This window comes from Gorilla gorilla, chromosome 17 (assembly GCF_029281585.2).
Source record: "Gorilla gorilla gorilla isolate KB3781 chromosome 17, NHGRI_mGorGor1-v2.1_pri, whole genome shotgun sequence".
NCBI classification, from domain to species: domain Eukaryota; kingdom Metazoa; phylum Chordata; class Mammalia; order Primates; family Hominidae; genus Gorilla; species Gorilla gorilla.
The window spans coordinates 82627123-82654850 of NC_073241.2; the positions used below are offsets into that span (position 1 = coordinate 82627123).

General features: G+C 35.5%; 1 protein-coding gene across 3 annotated transcripts in view; it reads left to right on the forward strand.

Moving 5' to 3' along the window:
- Nucleotides 1-27728, forward strand: part of DCC (DCC netrin 1 receptor) — a 1206401-nt gene that overhangs the window by 985234 nt on the left and 193439 nt on the right. For all 3 annotated transcript variants that reach the window (XM_019014295.4, XM_019014296.4, XM_055367978.2), the window contains exons 14-15: nucleotides 6195-6305; nucleotides 23903-24097. In XM_019014295.4, the coding sequence (XP_018869840.3) occupies nucleotides 6195-6305; nucleotides 23903-24097 (306 nt within the window). The remainder of the gene's footprint in view (nucleotides 1-6194; nucleotides 6306-23902; nucleotides 24098-27728) is intronic.

The window sequence follows — 27728 nt, forward strand, 5'->3', positions numbered from 1 at the left end:
AGATTCTGGATATTAGACCTTTGTCAGATGGATAGATTAAAAAAATTTTTCTCCCATTCTGTAGGTTACCTGTTCACTCTGATAATACTTTCTTTTGCTGTGCAGAAGCTCTTTAGTTTAATTAGATCCCATTTGTCAATTTTGGCTTTTGTTGCCATTGCTTTTGGTGTTTTAGTCATGAAGTCTTTGGCCATGCCTATGTCCTAGGTTTTCTTCTAGGGTTTTTATGGTTTTAGGTCTTACATTTAAGTCTTTAATCCATCTTGAGTTAATTTTCATATAAGGTGTAAGGAAGGGGTCTAGTTTCAGTTTTTTGCATATGGCTAGCCAGTTTTCTCAACATCATTTATTAAATAGATAATCCTTTCCCCATTGCTTGTTTTTCTCTAGTTTGTCAAAGATCAGATGATTGTAGATGTGTGGTGTTATTTTTGAGGCCTCTGTTCTGTTCCTTTGCTCTATATATCTGTTTTGGTACCAGTACCGTGCTGTTTTGTTTACTGTAGCTTATAGTATAGATTGAAGTCAGGTGGGCTGATGCCTCCAGCTTCATTGTTTCTGCTTATGATTATCTTTGCTATGCAGGCTGTTTTTTGAATCCATATGAAATTTAAAGTAGTTTTTTTTTTCTAATTCTGTGAAGAAAGTCAATGGTAGCTTAACAGGAATAACATTGAATCTATAAATTACTTTTGGCACTATGGTTATTTTCATGATATTGATTCTTCCTATCCATGAGCACGGAATGTTTTTCCATTTGTTTGTGTCCTTTCTTATTTCCTTGAGCAATGGTTTGTAGTTCTCCTTGAAGACGCCCTTCACATCCCTTGTAAGTTGTATTCCTAGATATTTTATTATCTTTGTAGCAATTGTGAATGGGAGTTCACTTATGGTTAGGCTATTATCGGTGTATAGGAATGCTTGTGATTTTTGCACATTGATTTTGTATCCTGAGACTTTGCTGACATTGCTTAACAGCTTAAGGAAATTTGGGGCTGAGATGATGGGGTTTTCTAAATATACAATTAGGTCATCTGCAAACAGAGACCATTTGACTTCCTTTCTTCCTATTTGAATACCCTTTATTTCTTTGTCTTGCCTGATTGCCCTGGCCAGAATTTCCAATACTATTTTGAATAGGGATGGTGAGAGAGGGCATCCTTGTCTTGTGCCGGCTTTCAAAGGGAATGCTTCCAGCTTTTGCCCATGCAGTATATTGGCTGTGTGTCTGTCATAAGTAGCTCATATTATTTTGAGATACGTTCCATCAATACCTAGTTTATTGAAAGTTTTTAGCATGAAAAGGTGTTGGATTTTATCAAAGGCCTTTTCTGCATCTATGGAGGTAATCATGTAGGTTTTGTCTTTGTGACAAAATATCTCAAAATATTGAGACAATCATGTGGTTCTGTTTGTGTGATGGATTATGTTTATTGATTTGCATATGTTGTACCAGCCTTGCATCTCAGGGATGAAGCCAACTTGATTATGGTGGATAAGCTTTTTGATATACTGCTGGATTCGGTTTGCCAGTATTTTATTGAGGATTTTCACATTGATGTTCATCAGGGATATCGGCTTGAAATTTACTTTTTTTGTTGTGTCTCTGTCAGGTTTTGGTATCAGGATGATGCTGGCCTCATAAAATGAGTTAGAGAGGAGTCCCTCTTTTTCTGTTGTTTGGAATGGTTTCAGAAGGAATGGTGCCAGCTCATCGTTTTACCTGTGGTAGAATTCGGCTATAAATCCATCTGGTCCCAGGCTTTTTTTGGTTGGTAGGCTATTTCTGCATCAATTTCAGAACTTGCTATTGGTCTATTCAGGGATTCGACTTCTTCCTGGTTTAGTCTTGCGCGGGCAGGGGGCATATGTGTCCAGGAATTTATCCATTTCTTCTAGATTTTCTAGTTTATTTGCATAGAGGTGTTTATAGTATTCTCTGACGGTAGTTTGTATTTCTGTGGGATCAGTGGTGATCTCCCCTGTATCATCTTTTATTGTGTCTATTTGATTATTCTCTCTTTTCTTCTTTATTTGTCTGGCTAGTGGTCTATTTTGTTAATCTTTTCAAACAACCACCTCCTGGATTCATTGATTTTTTGTGAAGGGTTTTTCGTGTCTCTATCTCCTTCATTTCTGCTCTGATCTTAGTTATTTCTTGTCTTCTGCTAGCTTTTGAATTTGTTTACTCTTGCTTCTCTAGTTCTTTTCATTGTGATATTAGGGTGTCGATTTGAGATCTTTCCTGCTTTCTCCTGTGGGTATTTAGTGCTATAAATTTCCCTCCAAACACTGCTTTAGCTGGGTCCCAGAGATTGTAGTATGTTGTGTCTTTGTTCTCATTGGTTTCAAAGAACTTATTAATATCTGCCTTAATTTCTTTATTTACCCAGTAGGCATTCAGGAGCAGGTTGTTCAGTTTCCATGTAGTTGTGTGGTTTTGAGTGAGTTTCTTAATCCTCAGTTCTAATTTGATTGCACTGTGGTCTAAGAGACTATTTGTTATGATTTTCATTCTTTTGCATTTCCTGAGGAGTTTTTTACCTCCAATTATGTGGTCAATTTTAGAATAAGTGCGATGTGGTGCTAAAAAGAATGTATATTCTGTTGATTTGGGGTGGAGAGTTCTGTAGATGTCTGTTAGGTCCTCTTGGTCCAGAGCCGAGTTCAAGTCCTGAATAGCCTTCTTACTTTTCTGTCTCATTGATCTGTCTAATATTGACAGTGGGGTGTTAAAGTCTCCCACTATTATTGAGTGGGAGTCGAAGTCTCTTTGTAGGTCCCTAAGAACTTGCTTTATGAATCTGGGTGCTCCTGTATTGGGTGCATATACATTTAGGATAGTTAGCTCTTCTTGTTTCATTGATCACTTTACCATTATATAATGCCCTTCTTCGTTGGGTTTTTTTTTTTTTTTTTGTGATCTTTGAGAAAAGCAACCCCAAGATACATAATGGTCAGATTCACCAAGGTTGAAATGAAAGAAAAGATGTTAAGGGCAGCCAGAGAGAAAGGTCAAGTTATCCACAAAGGGAAGCCCATCGGACTAATAGCAGATCTCTCTGCAGAAACACTGCAAGTCCGATAATAGTGGGGGCCAATATTCAACATTCTTAAGGAAAAGAATTGGCAACCCAGAATTTCATATCCAGCCAAACTAAGTTTCATAAGTAAAGAAGAAATAAAAGCCTTTACAAACAAGCAAATGCTGAGAGATTTTGTCACCACCAGGCCTGCCTTACAAGAGCTCCTGAAGGAAGCACTAAATATGGAAAGGAAAAACTGGTACTAGCCACTGCAAAAACATACCGAATTGTAAAGACCATTGACACCATGAAGAAACTGCATCAACTAATGGGCAAAATAACCAGCTAGCATCATAATGACAGGATCAAATTCACACATAATAATATTAACCTTTAATGTAAATAGGCTAAATTCCCCAATTAAAATATACAGACTGGCAAATTGGATAAAGAGTCAAGACCTATTGATGTGCTATATTCAGGAGACCCATCTCACTTGCAGAGACACACATAGGCTCAAAATAAAGGGCTGGAGGAATATTTACCAAGAAAATGGAAAGAAAGAAGAAAAAAAAGCAGGGGTTGCAATCCTAATCTCTGATAAAACAGACTTTAAAGCCACAAAGATCTAAATTGCTTTCTAATGATAACTTCAAGTTGTTAGCAGACTTTGTTTTACTTAAAACAGGTATATCAGTCAGATTTCCACCAGAGAAAGAAAGAGCCAGCAGGAAATACATACTAAGAAAAGTATTGCAAGGAATTGGTTTAAGTGGTTATGATGGCTGGCCAGGCAATTCAAAAATCACTGGGCAGGCCATTAAGAGGGGCAGGCTGGAGCTCTCAAGCTAAGTCCACAGCCATGGCAGGGCAGAAGTTCTGCCTCAGGGCAGCCTCAGTTGTGCACTTAAGGTCTTTTATCTGACTGAATCTGGGCCATCCAAATAGACTACAGCAATATCTCTTAGTTAAAGTCAACTACATAGGGACTTTAGTCCCATCAACAAAATACCTTCACAGTAATACCTCAGTTAGTGTTGGATTGAATAACTGGGTGCTGTAGCCTACCTAAGTTGATACATATAACTGACCATCACAGAGGATATTTCAAATCAATCACTGGAGACAGTATTGACATGATTGTTTATTCATTTTAAAGAAAAATGATGTTAAACTTCTACATAACACAAGAGTACATTTTTTTTTTTTTTTTTGAGATGGAGTCTCACTCTTTCGCCCAGGCTGGAGTGCAGTGGCATGGTCTCTGCTCACTGCAAGCTCTGCCTCCTGGGTCAATGCCATTCTCCTGCCTCAGCCTCCTGAGTAGCTGGGACCACAGGCGCCCACCACCACTCCCAGCTAATTTTTTGTATCTTTAGTAGAGACGGGGTTTCACCGTGTTAGCCAGGATGGTCTCGATCTCCTGACCTTGTGATCCGCCCGCCTCGGCCTCCCAAAGTGCTGGGATTACAGGCATGAGCCACCGCGCCCAGCCAAGAGTACATTTTTAATGGATTAGAACTTTATTTTAAATAAGAGCATTATGAAAGTCATAAGCTGTTATGAGTAGGTAACCATTTCTTCTCAGAGTTCTCTCCCTATTAATTTTTTAATTTCCCAGAAAATCTCTGTAACCCCTCTGCCTCTGTAATCAACAACAGTGCCTATGAAATGGTGAAAAAGATGAACAAAATTAGATCAATACCATGTTAACAAATCAAAGTGAGCACGAGCCTACTTAAGGAATGACAAAGGCCTTATGTTGGAAGCATCTCTTTGCCATCTCGTTGATGTGGTTGAATGCTGTATATTAACCTAATGTTTTCTTTATGTTAAGTTTTAGTTTTAGTAGATTTTTCAAGTATTGTTTTGTGTGTGCATCTTCCCTGCTTCAGGTACTATTGTGGGCCCTAAGAATATGCAAATAAAACCGGAATAATATTAATAACAAAGACAAGAGCACCAATGACAGTCTCAATATATGTCTTCATGGAGCTTCTAGTCTATTTTATAAAATTAGAAGCTTCTTTAGAGGACAGAAATTTATGTTATAGATATCATTATGTAGGTGAATTTATCAAATGGTCTAATAGTACCGTCTATTGAAGGCAACTGTTTGTTCCTTGACAATAACTAATCCTTTCTAACCATTATTTAAAATACCATCACCTATTAGTAGTAAGTTTGAATTCCCCTTACTACTAAGTATTCATCTTCCTATGCAAAAAATCTTCAAATATGTAATTTTGTACATGAGTGTAATTTCTTTTATTATGCATTTTTTTCTTGACACCAAATATTTGCACTATTTCAGATGAATGGGGGATAACAGTTACATTTTTATCTTTATCAGCGTTGTTTCATTGAGGTTTAAGGACTTGATCATTTAGTCTGAGTCTCAAAAATGTCCTATGGTCTTTTCACAAATATCATTTGTTTTACAATAATTTATCATGTTAATGAGCTACTTTCAGCTTTTTGTAAGAGGAAAGTCACTTACATCAAAAATTTTCATATATCAGATAAATGATCCATGTGGTCTCTCTAGTTTACCTATGTTCTCTGTGTGTTTTGAAATAAGCCCTAATGTGATCATTGTGCACAATGTTATGCCAAAATCATCATAGGGATTGATTTTCTATATCTCTTGTGTGGAAGCTAATGCAAAACAAAATATTCTTGAAAGATGGTTTTAAGAGACAAAAGCCCTAATATTTTCTTCTGAAGTGCATTTTCTTTGGATTCTTGATTTTTGGCCTAAAGAAAACATAATCCCAGACCTTGAATGAATGATGGAGACATAAATTTTTAGATTGACTGTTCTTGATTTATAGACATGGATCTTCTGAACAGTAAGGAAAAACGATCCATGTAATTTTTGATTATTTCTTCATCATTTATATTTTGTATTCTGCATCTGCCCTGAGGCTATTTACATGGACACACTTTTATAAACTGGAAAAAACTCATAAGAATGTATAAAAATCAATTTGATTTCTTGCTATGATATTTCTACCCTTTTAGTCAAAATAATCATTACCACAACAGTCACAAACAATGTAAAGCATGTCCACTATTGTTACAATTTTGCTGAAGCTTTTGGAAACCCAGGTAGGAATACTTGGTGCATAGTAACTTTCTTCCCCCCTGTGGAAAATTCTTTCATAGGACTGGAGAAAGGAAGTCAATACAGTTTCCAGGTGTCAGCCATGACAGTCAATGGTACTGGACCACCTTCCAACTGGTATACTGCAGAGACTCCAGAGAATGATCTAGATGGTAAGACTTTTTCCCAGTTGCTATCACTCTGATTATCTTCTTGTTATCTCAGCTTCAAAAGGTCTCTTAAAAGAGAAATGAACTCCAACTTTGGGGACATTGATTCTTACTATATGTTCACATGCAAAACACAACAGGGAAACATTAGTGAATACATAGTCTTCAACAATGCCATGTAAATAATGCTAGACCATGAACGACATAGCATTGATTATGCAATGATCATGGTTCTCAAAACAAGTTACTTGTTTTCAAGATCATCTGAAATAAGATATTTTCTATTTATTTTATTTTGAATAATTGACCTTAACCATTTCATTCACAAGAATTAGTGTAATTTATAATAGTAATCATGAACTATAACTATATAATATAGCTTCTCTTGCTTTTTTATGAGTCTTTTGAAAAACATCTATATGTATTTTTTTACTTGCTTATGATATTATCATTACCTTTTCTTGATATAAAAGACAACTTACTTTATTTGCTTAGCTGATAGTTGTCCTGAAACATTTATCAGTAGGATATTAGGATTAATATAAGATTTATATATTAATAAATTAAATATAAGCATAATCCTCAAAATTAGCAAATGAGAAATTGCTCTGGAAATAAAAACATCATGACTAAATTTTTAAAATAAAATTTAAAAGGAATGGGTAATGAAGTGACAGAATAAAACATTAAATAATAAAGCAGAAATATATAGAATTAGAGTTAGAAATTTAAAAGGTAAGAATTCATAAAAATGAGAGGTCCTTGGAAAAGAAGTAAGATATGATAAGTATTCTTAAATCTAGGTAATCAAAACTAGTGTCAGTTAAAGGTAGATGTAAAGATAAACTCATATGTATTGAAAATGTGACAGCACAAGATAATTGCCTATTATATCTAACAATGAAATTCTCTTACTCCTTAACTGATACAACTGAAATTATTCCAGTAAAAATTGAGAGTAAAAACTCTATATTCCTTTCTTTTCCCTTCCATTTTTTAATCTCTCTTTCCATGTCTTCCTCACTTTAAGTCTTTTCGTAGTTCTTTTATTACTCTTTCTCATGTCATCCTTCCTCTTTCTTGAACTCCTCCATCTCATTCTCTTTCTCCTTTGTCTTCCTCTTTTTCTCTTTTTGAATACCTCACTATCATTAATGATTTTTCTATAGCCACAAATTTGGTTTTACTAAAATAATTATGGTAGCATTAAACAATCAACAGTTGATATTTCCATAATAATGTTAATCTCTGCCATGTGACTGCATATTAATTCAAAGAATGTTTATAGAAGTCTTACTAAGCATCAGGCACCATGCTGAGCTTTGACACAATAACAACTAAGAAACACTTGGTTCTTTTCTCATGGAGCTTGGAGAATAGCAAAGAAAGACAGACATTTTAGGTGAAGTATAGGAAGTTGCCGTTGTTATAGTTAAAACCTGATTGGGTACTTGAAAACTACAGTTCAACTTAGGATGGGTGGATGGATGGATGGATGGATGGTGGTTGGTTGGTTGGATGGTTGGATGGTTGGATGGTTGGAAGGTTGGATAGATGGATGGATGGATAGATAGACAAGTAGGCAAACAGACAGACTTGCATTTAAATTGAGACCTGAAGGATGAATAAGAATTAGGTATGCAAAAATACATTGGCGATTGAGGGGAAGGAATAGTGAGTAAGGTAAATGTGGTTTTTAAAGTCAAGACGATGCTGTTTGGGGGCTGAAAAAGGCCATCAAGAATGAAACACAGAGTTGGCATATGATGAGGTTTGTAAGATAAGCAGGTTCCAAGTCTGACAAGACAAAGTTAAGAATTTTAAACATTGTCTAAGGATGTCTAAGTCAGTAACTTACTTTGTTTTAAGCAAGGCCTCAAAGGTTGATTTAAAAAAAATAGTGAATTAATTAGGATTGCATTTTGTAGAGATTACTCTGGGTGAAGCATGCACACACAAAAAAGTATTCTGAGTAGGCAAACCCAGGTAATCACTTTAAGACAACCCTAGAGGTAATATAGGAGTTTAAAAAAGGTAACTTGAGGCTTAGAGATATTATTTAACTTGTCTTAGGTTATATAATTGAAAAGTTGTGGAGCTAGAAAAAGTCACATTTCACAGAGTTCATACCCATCACTAATAGCTTAGAAAACTTTCATTCATCTGTTTATTCAACTTACATTTCTTATTAAAGGTCTATATATGCAAGATATTACCTTAGGTACTAGAGATAAAACAATAAATAAAGTCTCTACACCCAAGGAGTATAAGTTGTATTCAGATGGAGGTAGATAGTGATAGGTGCTCTGAAGAAAAAGAAGCATGGTAGAGGGGATAGCAAGGATTAGAAACTACTGCTTTATATAAGGAACTGAGAAAATCTTTCTGTTTAGATGAAACATGAACCCAGACTTTAAGGAAGTGAAGGGGAAGCCATGCGAATAGGTCAGACTAGAGCCCTTCAAGTAGAAGAAAAACAAGAACAGTCATCCTGAATAGAGCCTAATTGGTGATTGAGATATATATGGCAAGAAGGATGCCAAAGTCATGAGGTTATAATTTGTCTTATGTAAAAAAAATAAAAGAGTGGTCATAATAAACTATATAAATAGTTATTTTTTCTATTTTAACTTATTTACCTAAGAATTAAGCTTTAAATTTTATAGATTTATGTTTTATCCTTTCATCTACCCTTATGAAGTATACATTATTAGCCTTACTTTATAGGAGACTAAGTTAAGCTATGAAAATTTAACTAACTTAATCAAGTAGTCAGCTAGCAACTGTGGAGCTCAAAACTAGGTTTTGAGGCCAAGGCAGGTGGATCACTTGAGGTCAGGAGTTCAAGACCAGCCTGACCAACATGGTGAAACCCCATCTCTACTAAAAATACAAGAATTAGCTGGGCGTGGTGGTGCACACCTGTAATCCCTGCTACTCAGGAGGCTGAGGCAGGAGAATTGCTTGAACCCGGGAGGCAGAGGTAGCAGTGAGCCGAGATTGTGCCACTTCACTCCAGCCTGGGAGACAGAGCGAGCAAGACTCCATCTCAAAAAAAAAAAAAGGTTTTATGCATTGAGGTCCAGTGTAGGTGATCAGAGAAAAGCCCCCACTAATCCCGTAAAAATGACTTGACCATAAACACAGTGATTCAAGGCAAACAAACGATTCTAAGAAGTGAGATCACATTATTTACCCAAACCTAAGGGGTTATATCTGTTACTGGAAGGAGAGAAAATAAATGAAGCAGAGGTGCTGAAGGTCTTACAAAATATCCAGAATGAAACAGACGCTCTACTTGACTTATGTGCCCTTTTTCCTGACTCTGAATGAGTCATAACTTAAGTAGAACCAAAATATAAAGTCACCACTTATTAGAAGACACAAAATTTTTCATTTAACTCCATGTTTTTCATATCAATGCAGTCTAACTATAATCCAATTTATGCATCTATTTCAATCAAGAATCTCTATGCCATGCTCATGAGAGTCTTAATAAATGCTTTTAATTGGATTTGTTTGAACTTTTCTATGCTCTTGGCTTAATAATGGCCCTCTTGTACATGCAACATTCCTTCTTTTTCTTTGGGTATGGTTGTAGTTATTATGAAATATGGTTTAAGAATTTACAGTGTGCTGAATCATGGGGAGTACAAACATGAAAACAGCAAGAACAGCTCTATTGAGAACCAGACAGATAATGGCTGCACTGATTAGAAAAGATTTCATAAAAACGCATAGAACTTGAACTAGAAACTTCAGAGAAAGGGGGTTCTGACAGCTAGGATTGTAGGGAAGTGTGTGTAGGACAGCATAGAAGACATTTTTCAAGGAAATATTGCCTTGAGAAAATGATTTCTGCCACTATTAATTCAAAATGCATCCTCACTCATCCAACTGTTACTCCCTTACCAGTCAATTGTCAAAACATATTTCCACACAAATATCAACTTTTTTCTCATTCTCTTATGTTTTCTTACGGATAATAATTGCAAAGACAGTCTTATCCTTTCCTGTAATATACACATTAGCAATCTGAAAAAGATAAATAAAAAATTAATAGAAGAAAGACAGTAGAATTGATACTTCTTGCACAAAATGCTGTTACACGTTATGATTTGAGATTGTTCACATTTAGACATAATGAAAACTAAAAGCCATTTCAGAGCATTTAACTGCATAAATATGTGGGATGTGTATGTTTTACTTGCTGTAAAAAACTGATAATACCAAAGGTCTTCTCAATTTATTGATCCATGATCACTTTCAACTGTGACGCTTCCTCAAAGTGATTTTGGTTTCCTTTCTTTCCTTCTGGTTTTCTTCTTTTGATTGCACCATTCATGTATTAAAAAGTGTAACCCTTGATGGAAATTAATATTTGAAGGAATGAGCAAGATCAATAGTGGTCACTGGTAGCTACAAAAGAACATTCAACCTGCTAGTTTGCTCTATTTTTAAAAAGATTTCCTTAAATATTCATCTCATTTTAATGTATTTGTGTAAATGTTTAAATCATAAAATAAGGTATAAATGACTTGCACCAAAAGTTTCTTGGCTAATGTTGGAAAGCTTTGGGTCCTAAATTTTGAGTCCTAACACTCTGAAGTGAGAAATTTCCATATAGAATTGCTTTGATCTCCCAAAAATTAAGGATAAGGAGAAAAAGCAATCATTTTAAACCACATGAAATGGGAGGCGTTCTTTGCTGTAGCTGAAGATATCTGTGTTGGAAGGTAACTGCATCATTAGGCCTCTCTGGATGCATTATGTTGTATAACTTACACCCCTGCTTCAGAGCCTGATGGTGATCGCCAAGAGAATGATCTACTCATTACTGCATAACTCTGAGCCCTGCAAGTCAGCTAAACAGAAACAGTGCTATTTGCAGATTGTTAAAGGAAACCCCTTCTTCCTGTGACTTCTGTAGTTCCTCTTGCCTTGTCAACTTGGCTTAAGCATTGTGAAGATAACTGTAGCTTGGAGAAATACCCCAAGTCCTCTTGGATTGCCCTTTTAATTAGATGTTTTGTTAAAGTAATTATAAAACCAAACCACATTGTTTGTTCAGCGTTCCCTGGAAAGCACGTTGCTATTACTGACAGCTGGGAAGTTTTAAAATATTTATTTTGTGCCTCAAAATTTCAGCTTAAAAAAAAAGCAAACCAAGATCACTAGAATTCCCCAGGGTTTTCATGTAAATGTCTTGCATAAAGAAATGAGAGAATTTGTGATAGAGTTCAACAAAGTATCCTTCAAGAAACTGAGCTTGGAAATCTGTTTATGATACTTTTGTTTTTGGAGTGAAGAGGTGAAAATTGCTATACACTATCAATAATCATGTGATTTAAAATCGACTCTCTACCCTGAAGTGGCGGAGTTTAGCTATCAAAAGTCGGCAGTGCCGACTTAAGAAAGTACAACAGTGATGCAGCAAAAAAATGTGAACCTAGGAGCTGGCCCTAATTTCTTGCCCCCAGGAAATAAGTAATTAGCCTTATTAACCCAAACTGGTAATAAATGGGTTCGCTGCAAATTCATTTCATTTAAGAATTGGGGTAAGGAGTGCGATTTACACCAGTGAGCAAAAGAATGTGTTCTTCTGGTGATTTCACTTGATGCTAGTATGGGATTTGGTGTGCACAGAGGAGTGAAGGTGACATGTCATAGAATAGATTTTCTTTCTTGTACTTTTGATAGGGACCATTTATGATGTTCTGTGATTTATGATATTCTATGATTTATGATAATTGACAGATAGGCTTGGGGAATTTGATGGACCAGTGGTACAGTAGCTATTCCACTGTGAAATTTAAGATTCAGCCCCTTATTACCATTCAAGTGGATTTCATCTTACACATAAGGAGCATAGCAGGCAAAGCAAAAACTGATTTTTAAAAGCAATATAGTATCTGTTTCAGTTCCGGTGCAAGTGGTTGTTCAGAATCTCAAAGTTCCACTGTACAAAGGATGGCACAGGTTGCTTTGACTTAGATAAATGTTCAGTGAAGTTGCAAGTATTTTACTTGGTTATAACAAACTTTAATGTGCCCATGGAATGTCTGGTCTGATCCTTCTATGAGTTGCTTGACTTTTTCTTAAGTACCATGTAAAGGATCAGGTGGGTTTTGCAGTCTTAATGACTTGGTTTGGATCCAGCTCCATTTACCCTATATTCTTGGGCAAATAACTTTCCCGTGCCTGGGTTTTTCTCATGTGTAAAGAGGGCATAACAACAGTATCCATTCCAGTGGGTTTTTATGAGAATTAACTATGATAATGGCAACAAAGTGCTCAACAGTGTGTTGTTCTTTCTGATTTTTCTGGTTTTGATACATAAGTAGATCTCAGACTTTGACTGTTGTGTTGTTGTTGTTGTTGTTGTTGCTGCTGTTTTAGACAGAATCTGGCTCTTTCACCAAGGCTGGAGTGCAATGGTGTGATCTCGGCTCACTGCAACTTTCACCTCTCGGGTTCAAGTGATTCTCCTGCCTCAGCCTCCCGAGTAGCTGTGATTACAGGCATCCACCACCATGCTTGGCTAATTTTTGTATTTTTAGTAGAGACAGGGTTTCACCATGTTGGCCAGGCTGGTCTTGAACTCCTGACCTCAGGTGATCTGCCTGCATCTTGAACTCCTGACCTCAGGTGATCTGCCTGCCTCGGCCTCCCAGAGTGCTGAGATTACAGGCATGAGCCGCTGCACCTGGCCATGACTGCAGTTCTTTCTGACAGTAATATGAAATACTCAGACCATTGGTTTTATGAAACTTCTCCTTGTTCACGATGGTAAAGCTTTGTTGTCTACATTTAGGGAACAGATGTATCCATTTCTGTTACAAAAGGAGAGTGTATATTCAGTACATCTTAAAAGCCCATCATCTAATTAAGGTATAATTTAATGGGGCATCATATAATTATAGCAATAGATTGAAGAGTGCGTATTGTGGAATTAGGCAGTTTTTAAAAAAATATATTATAGGAATATAAGCAAGCTTTCAAAATTGTACTGTTTTTGCAAAAAACTAAAACATTATGCCAAATGGTAAAATACTAAACACATTTGTTTTAAGGTCCAAACAAGCTTAAAAACTTCCTACAATTTCTGTTATTAAAGAAGATAGAGGTTTTGGCAAGAAAAACAAACTTTAAAAATTCATAACATTTTATTACAAAAGGAAAGAAACCTTATTATTATAAATGGTGTTATTGCATATTTGAATATTGCAAGAAACTGCACTAAAAACCTATTAGAGCTAATAAGAGAATTTAATAAGGTTGTATGTTTCAAAAACATAGCTTTTCTTTATAGTAGCAATAATTAGTTTAAACATTGAAAAGAAAGGCATTTATAAAGCAACCTAAAATATAATATCTAGGACTAAATTTAACAAGATGTAAACAAATGTATATCATAAAAAATACAACATTTTACTAAAAACTATAAAAGACATGAGTAAATAGCAAGTTACATATGTTCCTGGATGAAAAAACTGATCATTATTACATTAGTTATTTCCAAATCAGTGAATAATTTTAGACAATTCTAATCAGAGTAAATTTTAAATGATTAAGGATTTTCTGGGGTGGAAAAAGAAATTTATATGGAAGAATAAATGTAAAAGAATCCCAAGAAATTTTGGAAAAGGATAATAAAAACGTTTACTATAAAGCCTGATTTAAAATCAGCATAGTACTATCTGGCATTGGAATGGACAGATAAATGTAACAGAACATAGAAACAGCCCCTATCTAGGTATATTTGAGAAATAAATATAAAAATAAAGCTGGCTTCTCAAGCTGCAGATTAGTTACTAAATAGTGTGAAACTATTGCCAGTACTTTTAGCAGAACAGAAAATGTTTTTCTTCTCTTACATCAAACTAGTTGACAGTGGTTCATTCTGGTGATGGAACTGAAGGCAAAGGAGGGTAAAGTCATCACGTCTTATATAATTCAAAACTGGAAAGGCCCCAGGTGGCTGTAAGGATTTTGTCATCATTTTTTCTTCAGGTATTTTTAAATATAACAAAGATGGGTGACTCAACCACAAGTCTTTTTATACAATTGGAGGTTTTGAGCTGATCTTTCAAAGTATCATTTCCCTTAAGATTGATTGTATTCTTCACTTTGTGACTAGTACCAATAATCGCTTGTCATCCAAGCCAAAAGCCTCCCTATCACCCTCAACTCCATTTCACTCCCTGTCAATATCCATTCAATCACCAAGATCTGTAATTTCTACCTTCAGAATAGATTTAGAATCCATCCTCCCTTCTCCACACCCACCACCACACTTTATGTCAGGCTCACATCATTTGTCACCTGAAAGTAGCCTCAGGTTTGCTATTTTTCTGGATACCTGTTTGCTCTCCCTCCTCTCTAGACCCCATGGTGTTGTCAGAGTGATTTTTTCAGAACCAGATCTGACGATGTCAGTTCGCTGCTCAGATTCTTCTCCATGTGGTCCTTCCCTCAGCCTCAAGTGTGACATCCCATCCTGCCTGCCTACCTGCACTGCCCTCCAGGTGCACTTCCTCAGCTACATCCTGGATCAAGCCTTTGGACTTAGCAAGCTCTTTACCCAAGTGTATTTTCACATATATTTCACACCTGCTTGTCCTTTAAAACTCACTAGATGTTTTACTTCTAGGAAGCTTTCTCTTATCTGAGTTTCACTTAGATGTCTTTTCTCTAAACACATTTTGACACTCTTCTCAATAGACTTGAAACAAAGACCATGCTTTGTCTTGAACTTCTCGATATTTCACACAGTGCCTGCTACATAGTACTCAATAATAAGTGGATGGGTGAATGTAAAATATTCATAGCTGGGTATTTGTGTGAAATGTGTAACACTTACATAGTTTGATTCTTCACTGATTTTCATCCTTACATACGAACTCTAATTTCAGATAAATGAGCTAGAAACATCCATTGCTCTCTGTTGTATTTTTTCATAAATGTAGAATGCATCCTATTTTGCTTATGTACAATATGAAAATGAAAACCCTAGCTTTCTAGAAGACAGCTTGGCATAAGATTTTAGAGTTACAATGGTGTTTTTGTTTGTTTGTTCTGAGACAAACCAATAGGTCTGTAGTTTTGAGAGCATATGGTTTGAATCCACTTCAAGGAAAATGAGCCTAAAGAATTCACTTAGCATACCACTTGGCAAGGACTAAGATCTCTGCCTCCCCATACAGAATAAGGTTTACGGTTTGAATGGCCATGGAGATTATTCAGTGTAAGGTCGCTGATCAAATGCTTCATGGTAGAATGATACAAAGTTCTAGTGAGGTTTTGCAATAGTTGAAGCTGGTATCCTTAAACTCTAAAGTGAGAGAACAATCCCCAGATATTGAAGGGCTGGTGTCTGCAGCTGCTCCTTGAAAGCCACATCAAGAGTATTTGCTCTAACAGTCAGGATTAGGTTATCTCAGTATTTCAAGAAGTTGGCAGTGTTTAAATAAAACCAAACTTCATTGTATTTTCTCTGTATTGTGTTGGACATGCCAACCTGCTACCCTAAATATGTATCTTAACTCCCTGGTGATTCTTGCCAAATCAAGAACTTGATAGACAGAGACCACGCTTGTCTAATTTTTGGGCCAAAAAGGGGCTGACTCCTATCTGTAATCTGGAATTGGGATTCTGCAGCTTCGCTGAGCAAGAGAAAATCAAGGAAGGGAAGAATCTTGATGGTTTTGTTAGGATAAACCTTGGGCATGGCATTGAGGGTCTCTTCCTTAAAAAATACTTTACATTTTTCCCTCTTTTTCCTTTTGAGTTATAACCAATGTGAGGCAAAGGCAAGTGTACAAAGGTGCAGAGAGGATGTGGATTCTGGTGAATTATTTTAGCATCTACGTTTGTTTTCACTAGGAGTAAGCGTGTTGATATTGGGAATTGGAGGACATGGGAGAAGAAAGATTCTCCATCCTTAGATCTACCAGTTTAATTGGCTTAGATTTAGGAGACAGATATTTTCAGAATTACAGTTCATCGTTGTGGTTTTCAAGAAGTAGAGCTGTCAAAACTCCCATTTAAGAGTGTTGGCTAGGTATTCATCGACTCCTGTTAGACTTCTACATTCTTTTTCTATCTAGGCAAAAAAAAAAAAAAGTAGCTAAAAATAAAGTAAAATATGAAATAATAAGATTAGGTTGACACAAAACTATTAAGATGAATAGAAAACACATATTAAAAGTAAACAAAAAGACAAAATGCAGTTAAAAATTACAAAACAATGTTGAACTGTAAAAACTTGTGGTAGTAACAAAATTTGTAGAATAGCTAAGAGTACAAACTATATGTGAAATGCTACATGAGCAAAAATTTGTTAAATTGATGAGTATGACACATGCATAATAGGTCTCCATAAAGTTTAGTCATTATTAGGAACAAGAATAAAACCATATAGTTTAAAAATTTTTAATGATACAAATCAATAAGTAAATATTAGTAGGAATAACTGATTTTCCATTCATGGAGGGGAAAATGTTAATGTTCATTATTAAAATTAATAATGAGAGATTGGGGGAGGGCTTGACTATAAAGGGGCAGCCTAAGGAAATTTTGGCGGTGATGAGATTTTTCTGTATTATGGCAGGAGTGGTGAATTCCAAAATTTTACCCATTTATCAAAACCCATAGAGCTATGTACCACTAAGTAAATGTTGCTGCATATATATTTTTAAAATAAATTAAAAATGAATATTCCCAGCCTGGGCAACACAGGGAGACCCCATTTCTACAAAAATTTTCTTTTAAAAATTAGCCAAGTGTGGTGGTGCATGCCTGTGGTCCTAGCTACTCAGGAGGCTGAGGTGGGAAGATCACTTGAGTCCTAGAGGTCAGGGCTGTAGTGAGCCAGCATTGCGCTACTGCACTCCAGCCTGGGTGACAGAGTGAGAACCTGTCTCAAAAAAAAAAAAAGGAGAATATTGACAAAATATTAGAAATAGGATGGTAAAAGAATACAAAGTAGAGTTCAGTGGTGAATAGAAGTGGTTGTCCACTATGATAAATACACAAACAGCCTTTAAAGTTTATAGAGGTGAGCGGCCTAAGGGAAGCAATGTCCTTTGGTGAGAACAGGCCCTGTCTATAGAAATGAACACATTTGTAAGCATCAGACATGCCTTGAAAGGCAGAGTGTGGGTATATCAATTGCCTTATGTAGTTTGCTGTAAAGAAATATAGGCTATTGAGGACTAGAACAAAACTCTAACAAAATGATCCATAAAATGCAGCACGCTAAATGGAGGACAAATATGTGAATATTTGTCAAAAGTTCCAACTGCCTGACACAACTTGACAGTGCCATCTATAGCAGACAGTATGTGGTGGCGACTGCTTGCATTGCCAAGATCTGGCACAGACAAATCTTGCTGTCCCCTAAGAGGAAAACAAAGTATCCAGTGTAGAGTAGATGGCTGGAGTGAGGTGAACGAAGGCAAAATGACAGGTGAAGAAGGTAGGAGATAAGCGGAGAGAGAGAGAGATCATTTATGGCCTTTTAGGCCATTGTAAAGAACATGGCCTACAATGTGGTTTGAGAACACCTTGGGGGGTTTTGAGCAGAGCAATAACATGATCTTAATTGTAGTTTTCTGTATACATGCTCACACTATATCTGTATTCATACACATTTATGTTAAATACCACCTATATGCTGATGGCTTCCACATCTGTGTATATCTAGCCGTGACCTTTCACCAAAATCCCAGACTTACATACCCAACTACTTCCTTGAGATAGCCACAGGTTTGACTAATAGGCATCTCACATTGAACATGACCCAAGGAAATCTCACCTGTGTTTCCTCATTTCAGTTCATCAACCAACAGTTACCAAGTCAAAGACCTATGGGTTATGATTAAATCTCCCTTTTCCTGCACCACTCACATCTACTCTATAGCTCTGTTAACTACACATTACAAATGTCCTAAATCTATCCACTTTATATCATCTTCACAACAGCCATCTAGACAAGAGCAAAAGCAATTTTATGGCCTCCATGTTTCATTCTATGCTTCCTCTCCAAACTTCTTTTTCACCCAGAAAAATAGAGTGATCTTTCAGTAATATCAATGAGACCACACTTCACACCTCCATTCCTGCCAGTCAAGACCATTTAAGATCTTCTCCTTCTACTTAGAATAAAACCTAACTTTCTTACTTATCTTGACTTGCCTTGCCTACAGTAACCTGGTCTGTAAGTGACTCACTCTCTTTTTTCTGTTTTTGTAGTTTACAATTATGGAAAAATAGACATAACCTTAAATTTACCATCCTAACAATCTTTAAGTATGCAGTTCAGTGGCATTAAGCACATTCATGTTGTCATGCAGCCATCACCACCACCCATCTCCAGAACTCTTTTCATCTTGCCAAAGTGAAGTGCTGTACCCATTAAATAATAACTGCCAACCTCCCCAACCCCCAGCCTCTGGCAACCACCATTCTCTTTTCTGTCTCCATGAATTTAACTTCCCTGGGTACCTCATAAAAGGAGATTTACACAGTTTTTGTCATTTTGTGATTGGCCTATTTCATTTACCATATCATTGCCAAGGCTCCTGCATCTTGTAGCGTGTCTCAAAAATTCAATTGTTTCCTTTTTAGAGGCCAAATAGTATTCCATTATGTGTATATACATTTACACATTTTAAAAATGCTTTTATACATTGGTGGAAACTTTGATTTCTTCCACCTTTTGGCTATTGCAAATGATGCTGCTATCAACATGGATGTACAAATATTTGTTTGGGTCCCTGCTTTCAACTCTTTTTGCATTTATACTTAGATGAGGAATTGCAGGATCATATGTTAATTCTATTATAAATTTCTTGAGGGACCCTTATATGGTTTCTTTATAGCAGCTATACTATTGTACATTCCTACTGGCTGACTCTCTTTTTACCTTTTTCATTCTCTCTCTTACCCTTGATGTTCCAGATGTGATGATCCTCTTTGGTTTCTCTGAATACCAAACTCATCCCTGCGGTACAGCATTTGCAGTAGTTGTTTCCTCTCCCTACAGAGCTCACCACTCTGATGTTTGCTTGACTGGCCCTTTCAGATCATCTACCTTAGACTCAAATGGGGAGAATTTCCTGGATGGGTCAGTTATTGTCCCATCAGCATAGCACTTATCAAGATCTCACGATTCTCTTATTTGTTTATTAGGACTTATTTTTTGTCTTTCCTCTCCCAACGCTATATTTTTAGTACCTAGAACTACAACTAGTATATAGGAGATGCATAGTAGTTGTTGAAATGTCACAAGGATTAATATAATACATGACCGAGTATGCTGCATGTGAACGTTACACATTAGTGGAAACCTGTGTAACATGTCTGCATTCATGTTACAAAGAATAACATGTCTACATATCTGTTACAAAGAATAACATGTCTACATATATTACATATGTTACAAAGAATAACATGCCTACATACATGTTACAGAAAATAACATGTTCTTTAGAACCAAACTATACCAACAGAGAACCCATAATTCAATAATATAATCAAGAGTGGCAATTGACCTAGTTATTTGATCATTCAGACTCTAGTAAAAATTTGGGGCCTTGTATTAGTCTGTTTTCATGCTGCTGATAAAGACATACCCGAGACAGGGCAATTTACAGAAGCAAGAGGTTTAATGAACTCACAGCTCCACATAGCTGGGGAGGTCTCACAATCACGGCAGAAGGTGAAAGGCACATCTCACATGGCGGCAGACAAGAGAAGAGAACTTGTGCAGGGAAAGTCCCCTTTATAAAACCATCAGATCTCAAGAGACTTACTCATTATCACGATAATAGCACGGGAAAGACCACCCCTGTGAGTTAATTACCTCCCAACGGGTACCTCCCACAACACGTAGGAATTGTGACACCTACAATTCAAGATGAGATTTGGGTGGGAACACAACCAAACCATATCAGGCTTCATTAATTTAAATATTTCAGGCAAAATGTGCTCTTTGGTTTCAAATTAACTCAATAACTACTCTACTATTCCTCTGTGCTTCATATGTGCAAGCAGCATCTTAGAGATACTTGTAAAATGTTTCATGTACTCCTGAGCAGCAAATTTCAGTTGCAGACTCCAAACAAGTAATAGTCATATTATATATCTTCCACAGCAAATTTTCTGAATTGATGTTTTATAGTTCATTCCAGTAGTAACCACTTTCCTAATCCATAAGGTCATCTATGTTAGAGAAAAATCACTCAGGTAGCATAAAAGGAAAATTGCTATTTCTGCCTTTGTATTAAGAAGTGAGTGGGCATAAATTGGCTATCATGGATTATGAACAATCTCCTGGCATAGTTATCATGATGATGAGGCCATATATTATGAATGGCTTAGGTCTAATACTACCTTGAAGGAACTGTCCTTTTGGTCCTGTGAGCTTAATTTGGTGATAAAGGGTCATTAAGGCTGGGCATGTAGACTCACATCGATCATTCCAACACTTTAGGAGGCCAAGGCGGGTGGACTGCTTGAGTCCAGGAGTTCAAGACCAGCCTGAACAACATAGCAAAACTCCGTCTCTACAAAAACATAAAAATAAAATAAGTAGATAGATAAATACATTAGCTGGGCGTGGTGGCACATGCCTGTAGTCCCAGCTACTAGGGAGGTTGAGGTGGGAGGTTGGTTTGAGTCAGAGGGTTAGAGGCTGCAATGAGCTTTGATCTCACCCCTGCAATCCAGCCTGGGAGATGGAACAAGATCTTGTCTCTGTCTCTCAAACACACAAACCTAATTAGGATTTAGATGAAGAGGCAACATATCTTCTTACGTACTAACATTTTTTTTCTAATGTTAAAAATTATTTTGAGGCTTGCCTCTAGGATTGAAACATTTTCATGCAGTGAAGGATAAAGTGGAGTCTTACGTTCTTCAAGAGCCAGTTGGTGTACACATTACAATGATATGTTTAAAGCTCCGATGAATAAAATTCTGTAGTTACTAACTTAACCACTTTGCAAGAGAACTATTCTATGGTTTGCAGAAATATTAAGAAATAGTTACTGTTCTGAAAACATTTTTAACAGTTGAACAGTTTTTTCTTTTATTCTAAAAGATGTTAAATATTGTCATTCAAATCATTATGATTTCATATTGCTTTTAAAAAGTCATAAATGCAGAAGATCTAGTTTATTTTCTTAGTGTACGATTAGGCAGATTATCTTGTAGTTTTAATAGTTAGTGCAAAAACTTCAAATATGCTAAACAGAACTGACTGAGAGTCCATTACATTTCAAGGGCACTGGTGAGACTATGGCAATAGGGTTGAAAAGTATTAATCCATCCTTTTCATCTCTTTTATTACTTTTACTTAGAGTTTATATTAGGAAATACTTCACAAACATTGTGTTTCTGCTGTTAAGGCTTATATCCACATTTTGAGACATAATTTTTTTATGATGTCTTTGCATATTATATCATAGGCTTTTTTAGGGCAGACTAGTAATAGCTTTCCCTTTTTGCCCACAAAGGGCCATCTTTGGGGAAAAAAAGCATCTTTAGAAAATTCTGTCGATGTGGCAACTTTAGAATCTTTTGAAAAGCTTTAGAATCTTTTGAAAATGGTACCTATTTTGAAAACTTTAATAAGAACATGCTTCTATCTATCACTTAAGCTAGAAGTGGGAATGCTACATATGGATAAAAGTGGAGGGGGCTGTGCCAGTTTTTGGTACTATATTAAGGAGAAAAATGTGATATTACCTCTAGTCCTCAGATTTCCTTGCATAATTTGGCATATGTTACCTTCAGAGATTTTCTAAATCACTGGACACAGACATTTCTGGAACATAAATAATGAACAGAATCACTTTAATAAAATTCAAATCACTAATATTTTTGAGTACTTATTAATTGCCAAGAACTGTGTTAAGCACTTATTGAAGTTTGGATGGGCACATTCTTTCTTACATATCTTTGCATAATACTTCCCTGATTTTCAAAGAATAGGCTACATGTGCTTGTATTTAGCCAATCAAAATATTTATCATAATCTATTGTAGCTGCCTTTTTACTTGCCTGTTTCTCATTAGACTATAAACTCCAATAGTGCAGGTTTAATGTCTGCCATATTTGTTCTTCCTGTATCCTGAACATTATAGGTACCTAGGCTCACACCTCAAACATAATAGGTGTTGTATAAATATTTATTAATTGGCTGGGCACAATGGCTCAAGACTGTAATCCCAGAACTTTGGGAGGCCAAGGCAGGTGGATCACGAGGTCAGAAGTTCAAGATAATCCTGGCCAAGATGATGAAACCCCGTCTCTACTAAAAATACAAAAATTAGCCAAGTGTGGTGGCAGGCACCTGTAATCTCAGCCACTCGGGAGGCTGAGGCAGAGAGTTGCTTGAACCCAGGAGGCGGAGGTTGCAGTGAGCCGAGATCGTGCCACTGCACTCTAGCCTGGGTGACAGAGTGAGACTCCGTCTCAACAAATAAATAAACAAATATTAATTGAATAATGATCAGTGTCCAGAAAAAAATATTCTTTTAGGACTAGGAAACAGGGAAGAATGACAACATAAAAATCAGAACAATGTATTATTAAAACATATTAATTTTCAACACACAATCCCTTTAAAAGAAAATATATGTCAGGGTGGCATGCACATTCTCTTTTTAATATCTAGCAATATTTGAGAATTTATTTGCTACTCATAATGGGTAAGTTTGCGTGAATTATCTCATTAAATCTTTTCAACACCATACCTTCATTCTACAGGTAGGGAACTGAGGCTTAGAGAGGATAAATGATATCTCAAAATCTCACAGACAGTGAGTATACAATACAAGTTTGAACTCTGCTCTTTCTTACTTCCAGAGCTCAAGCTTTGAGTCAATCAATATTTGGAATGCCAACTTAATCAGAAGGGAAACTCAGAGAAGTGAAATAATTTCATGAGGACACAGAGCTGGTAAATGACAGAACGTGGCATTAAACCAAATTTGCACAGGTCCAAAGGTTGTGAGGCTTTAATCCAGGCCACTGTCTTCTTTCTTTTAATAATAAATGCATTTTTCACTGATTTAATAAACCATGAATCAAGTACCATCCTAATCATGCTGGACAAATCATGGCCCTTAACTGTTTCTCCTGACAATTACATAAGAAAGGACTGGTTAGTTTGTTATTGTTTTTAGCTAAATCAGAGTAAATAATTATTGGATAAGACAACATTGACATTTTATTTTCCATTCTATTATTCTTACATCTGCCTTGGTTTTCACCCTTCATTAATGATACCTAAGAAGAAATATGTAAAAAGAAAAAAAGCCCGAGTAAGACGCTATTGGAATAAAGATGCATTGATGCTACCTACCATGCCCATGGAAAGAATTCGGTATTCTTGTATGCTTAAGAAATTTTGTGAAAGTCAAATCAAACATAGAAAATATATAACATGCTAAAATAAAGAGTGACTTGGGCAATAGGTGATGCATTATTTATGCATCTATGAAATATGATTTCTCTTGCTTAAATGGTGTTCTGCCATGCTATATTTTCTGTTATGAGACATGCTGACGATGCCTCTTTTTGAATGCTAGAATCTCAAGTTCCTGATCAACCAAGCTCTCTTCATGTGAGGCCCCAGACTAACTGCATCATCATGAGTTGGACTCCTCCCTTGAACCCAAACATCGTGGTGCGAGGTTATATTATCGGTTATGGCGTTGGGAGCCCTTACGCTGAGACAGTGCGTGTGGACAGCAAGCAGCGATATTATTCCATTGAGAGGTTAGGTGAGTATCTGTGATTTTTTTAATTCTATTAAGGGGAATTAATGATTTATTTTAAATTATTTCATTTCTTGGAAAACCGTTCCCTGGGATGATGGTTTCAACTTACAGCATGTATTAGCTCTGAAAGCAACTGTCTATTTACACACACACACACACACACACACACATACACACACACACAGGCACACATACACATTTCTTTGAATTTGGGATTTCAGGAATTTGATCTAGAGGGATCTGTAATGGCAGTTGCTCTGGTGTGTGCCCTTGCTTATGGGTTATAGGATATAGAAAGTGCATTGAGCCATTTTTCTCTTTCCAGTGGTCAATGGAAACTTCCAATCCTAATAATTTCTATAAAAAGAAAGTCAATGCATTTTTCATCTTTGTTGTTGTCACTGGGAAAATGTTCTGTTAATTTTTCTTTAACCTTGAAATATCTAGTCATAGTGCCTTCTTTACCATTAACATTCCAAATAAGAATGTTAAAGGCTAGGTCATTATGACTGCAAAAGAAGATGAAAAAAGGAATTTTCAGTCAAGACAATACATTAGAATGATCAAACTCCATCCTGCATGTTTCCCTGCCCCTACCAATCTAGGTTCTCTTATTGTACTCAACTCAACCTCATTTTTTACTGAATACAATACTTCAGTTGTGATATTCTGAATTCATTGAAAACATGTTCATTCAGAGAGGTCTAATGTGTGTAAAAGTGTTCATATTCATTTTAGATCTGATTTCCCATAGTGCTGTAGGAGGTTATATTATTAACACAGAGAAATAAAGTAAATATAATATATCAGGATGCCAGTAAGTTAAACAATTTTCATAAAGCAAAATGTAAGTTGATTCTACCTGTTGATTTAATACCGTATTTCATGACCCCACTGGAAATACAGCTTGATTGGGCAGGCAGGGTGTAGGGGGTGGGGGGATCTGCTACTTATTTGCAGTGTCTCTCACAAACAGAACATTTGTGATGAGAAGCCTGATTTGAATTTGAATAGCTAAAATGCAGTAGCAAGAAAAGATTTTCTCAGTAAAGGAAGAAAATTGCACTGACCCATTCTCTCTATAATTGCTTCAAACACTAATAAGAGAAACACCTACTGGAAATCTCCACAATTTTAGTTAGCTTGGCGTTTAGAAATAATATTCTTTCCATCAGTTCCTGAGTTTGAATGTAAAGGCAATCACAAAACTCATATTTTATGGCTATCAAGCCTATGTCAGGGGACTCTCACTTATCCATTATTCAGCATCCACCATCTTTGACAGTTCATCTTGATGCCACTCAACAGACAGAGGGAGGGAGGTGCCCATGGCAGTAAATAGGCTCTCAGGCAATGAGAATGTGCTGCAAACTCAGAAGGAAGTCAGGAGGGAAACTGCATTGTTGACCCTATCCTTTTTCTAATGATTCTCTTCGTTACCAAAAAAAACTTTGCAGAGGTCTCCAAATTTAGTCAAGTTGAGGCATTTGGGAGATTAACGTTGGCAAATCTCCCCAGATGCTTAACAAGAAAAACAGAAAACTCTGGAAAATATATTCTAAAGAGCTAGGAATATTTTTAAAGGTAAAATGGGATATGAACCTGTCTCAGTAATAATTATGAGTTTGCACTCTACAACTTACCTGGAAAGGGTAATTACATACACACGTAGATAGGTATGTAAGTTCTACCAGTTGATACTCTTTTAACATAGTCTCATGTGTTAATATGAAATACAATAATTAGCATGTTGTTGTTCATTAAATATCCTCATGGTTATGCAAATGAACTGCTATTTTTCCAACATGTGTTTTCACTATTTAGCCAAAGTGTGTGTGAGAGACATACCCTAAGCTCTAATCTTTATAAAGATAAGGATTTATTCAAGTCCACGTTCATGCAGCAAATAAATCACCAATTGTTTTATTTATTCTATTGAGCATTAAAATCAACACATCAGTTTCCATAGTAACTTTTTGAGAAGGTGTTTGTAACTTTTTTTAATTTTTAAAGTTTTTGGAAGGCAAAGCTCTCTAGTCATTACATATACATAATAAAGAAAATGAAATTTTATGTTTTAAGGACTGTATGACAGTTATACAACTAAAAGTGAATCAAAGTAAGTTTAATTCATTTAAGCATAGGGTCAGCCATAACTTCAAGTATCATGGTTGTATATTAAACTATAAAAAAGCTATTTGTTTTATAATTGACTAACAAACCCCTTCATCTATTTCATGAGAGAGCAAGACTTCTAAACAGCATTTTATTTGCAGTTTAGACACCAGACACTGTGATCAGCTTCAGGACTGGAAATACAAGAACATTTTGAGTAATATCTAATATTACCTAATTAAAAGCAAACAAACAACTTGCCTACTATAGGCATAGAGCTTCATTAATCAATGACTATTAAATATTTATAATTAATCTATTGACATTTTACTCCTTTTAGTTCAAGAGCCCTAGTGCCAGACTTGAAGTATGATATAGACCGACAAGATCTGAATTTAGTACTTTTTAGCAAAATTAATTTGAAACCAAACCACTTTTAAAACTCACTATCTACCTACCAATTGATCTATTTATCTATCAATTTATCTATCTTTATATCTTTATTCAGGTATTATTTATATACAGTACATTGTGTACATTAAAAGTGTACCTTTTGGCATTTTTAAAAGAGCATTATTGAGGTATAATATTTGTTTAATAAAGTATATCTTTATAATTTCTCTAATTTATCTCAGTAATATTTTATAGTTTCAAATGTAAAGGTCTTCAATGTTTATGTTAAACTTATTCCTAAATACATATGTATATGTAGGAATATACATATATTAGAAATACCCAGATACATATATGTATTTATATCCAAATATATATATATTTATATATATATATATATTTGGATATAAATACATATATGTATTTGGATATATATATTTGAATATATGAACATATATTTAGGACTGTTTAAATTATACATATATATTTGAATATTCTTAAATATATGTACATATGTATATTATATATATTTGAATTATTTTAAATAGAACTGTTTTTAAAATCTATTTTAAATAAATTTTTACTATAGTGGATTTATAGATGTATTATATAATGTATATATAGATGTATTGTTGTATTTATAAATGTGTAGAATACAAGAGATTTTTTAATGCTAACCTTGTATCCTTATATCTGCTAAATTTACCTATATATTCCATTAGTTTTTTAGATTATCTAAAATTTTCTGTTTAATCAAACATATCTATGTGAACAGAAAGTTTTATATTTAGTTTCTGATCTCTGTCCCTTTTATTTCTTTCTGTTGTCTTATTTCAGTGATTAGGATCTGTAGTAAAATACTGGATAAAAGTGCTGAAAGCAGGTATCTTTCCCTTGTGTCTGATCTTAGGAGAAAAAAATTTAGTCTTTACCGTGAAATAGGTTATTACCTCTGGTCTCCTTAAGCCTTTTGTGAGATTGAAGGAATGTTATACTCTTTCTAGTTTTCTAGAAATTCTGGTCATGAATATTTGTTGAATTTAATTAGATAACTTTCTATCTTTTGAAATGACCTTTTTTTTTTCTTTTTTTAAAATACGGTGAATTACATTGATTGATTTTTGAA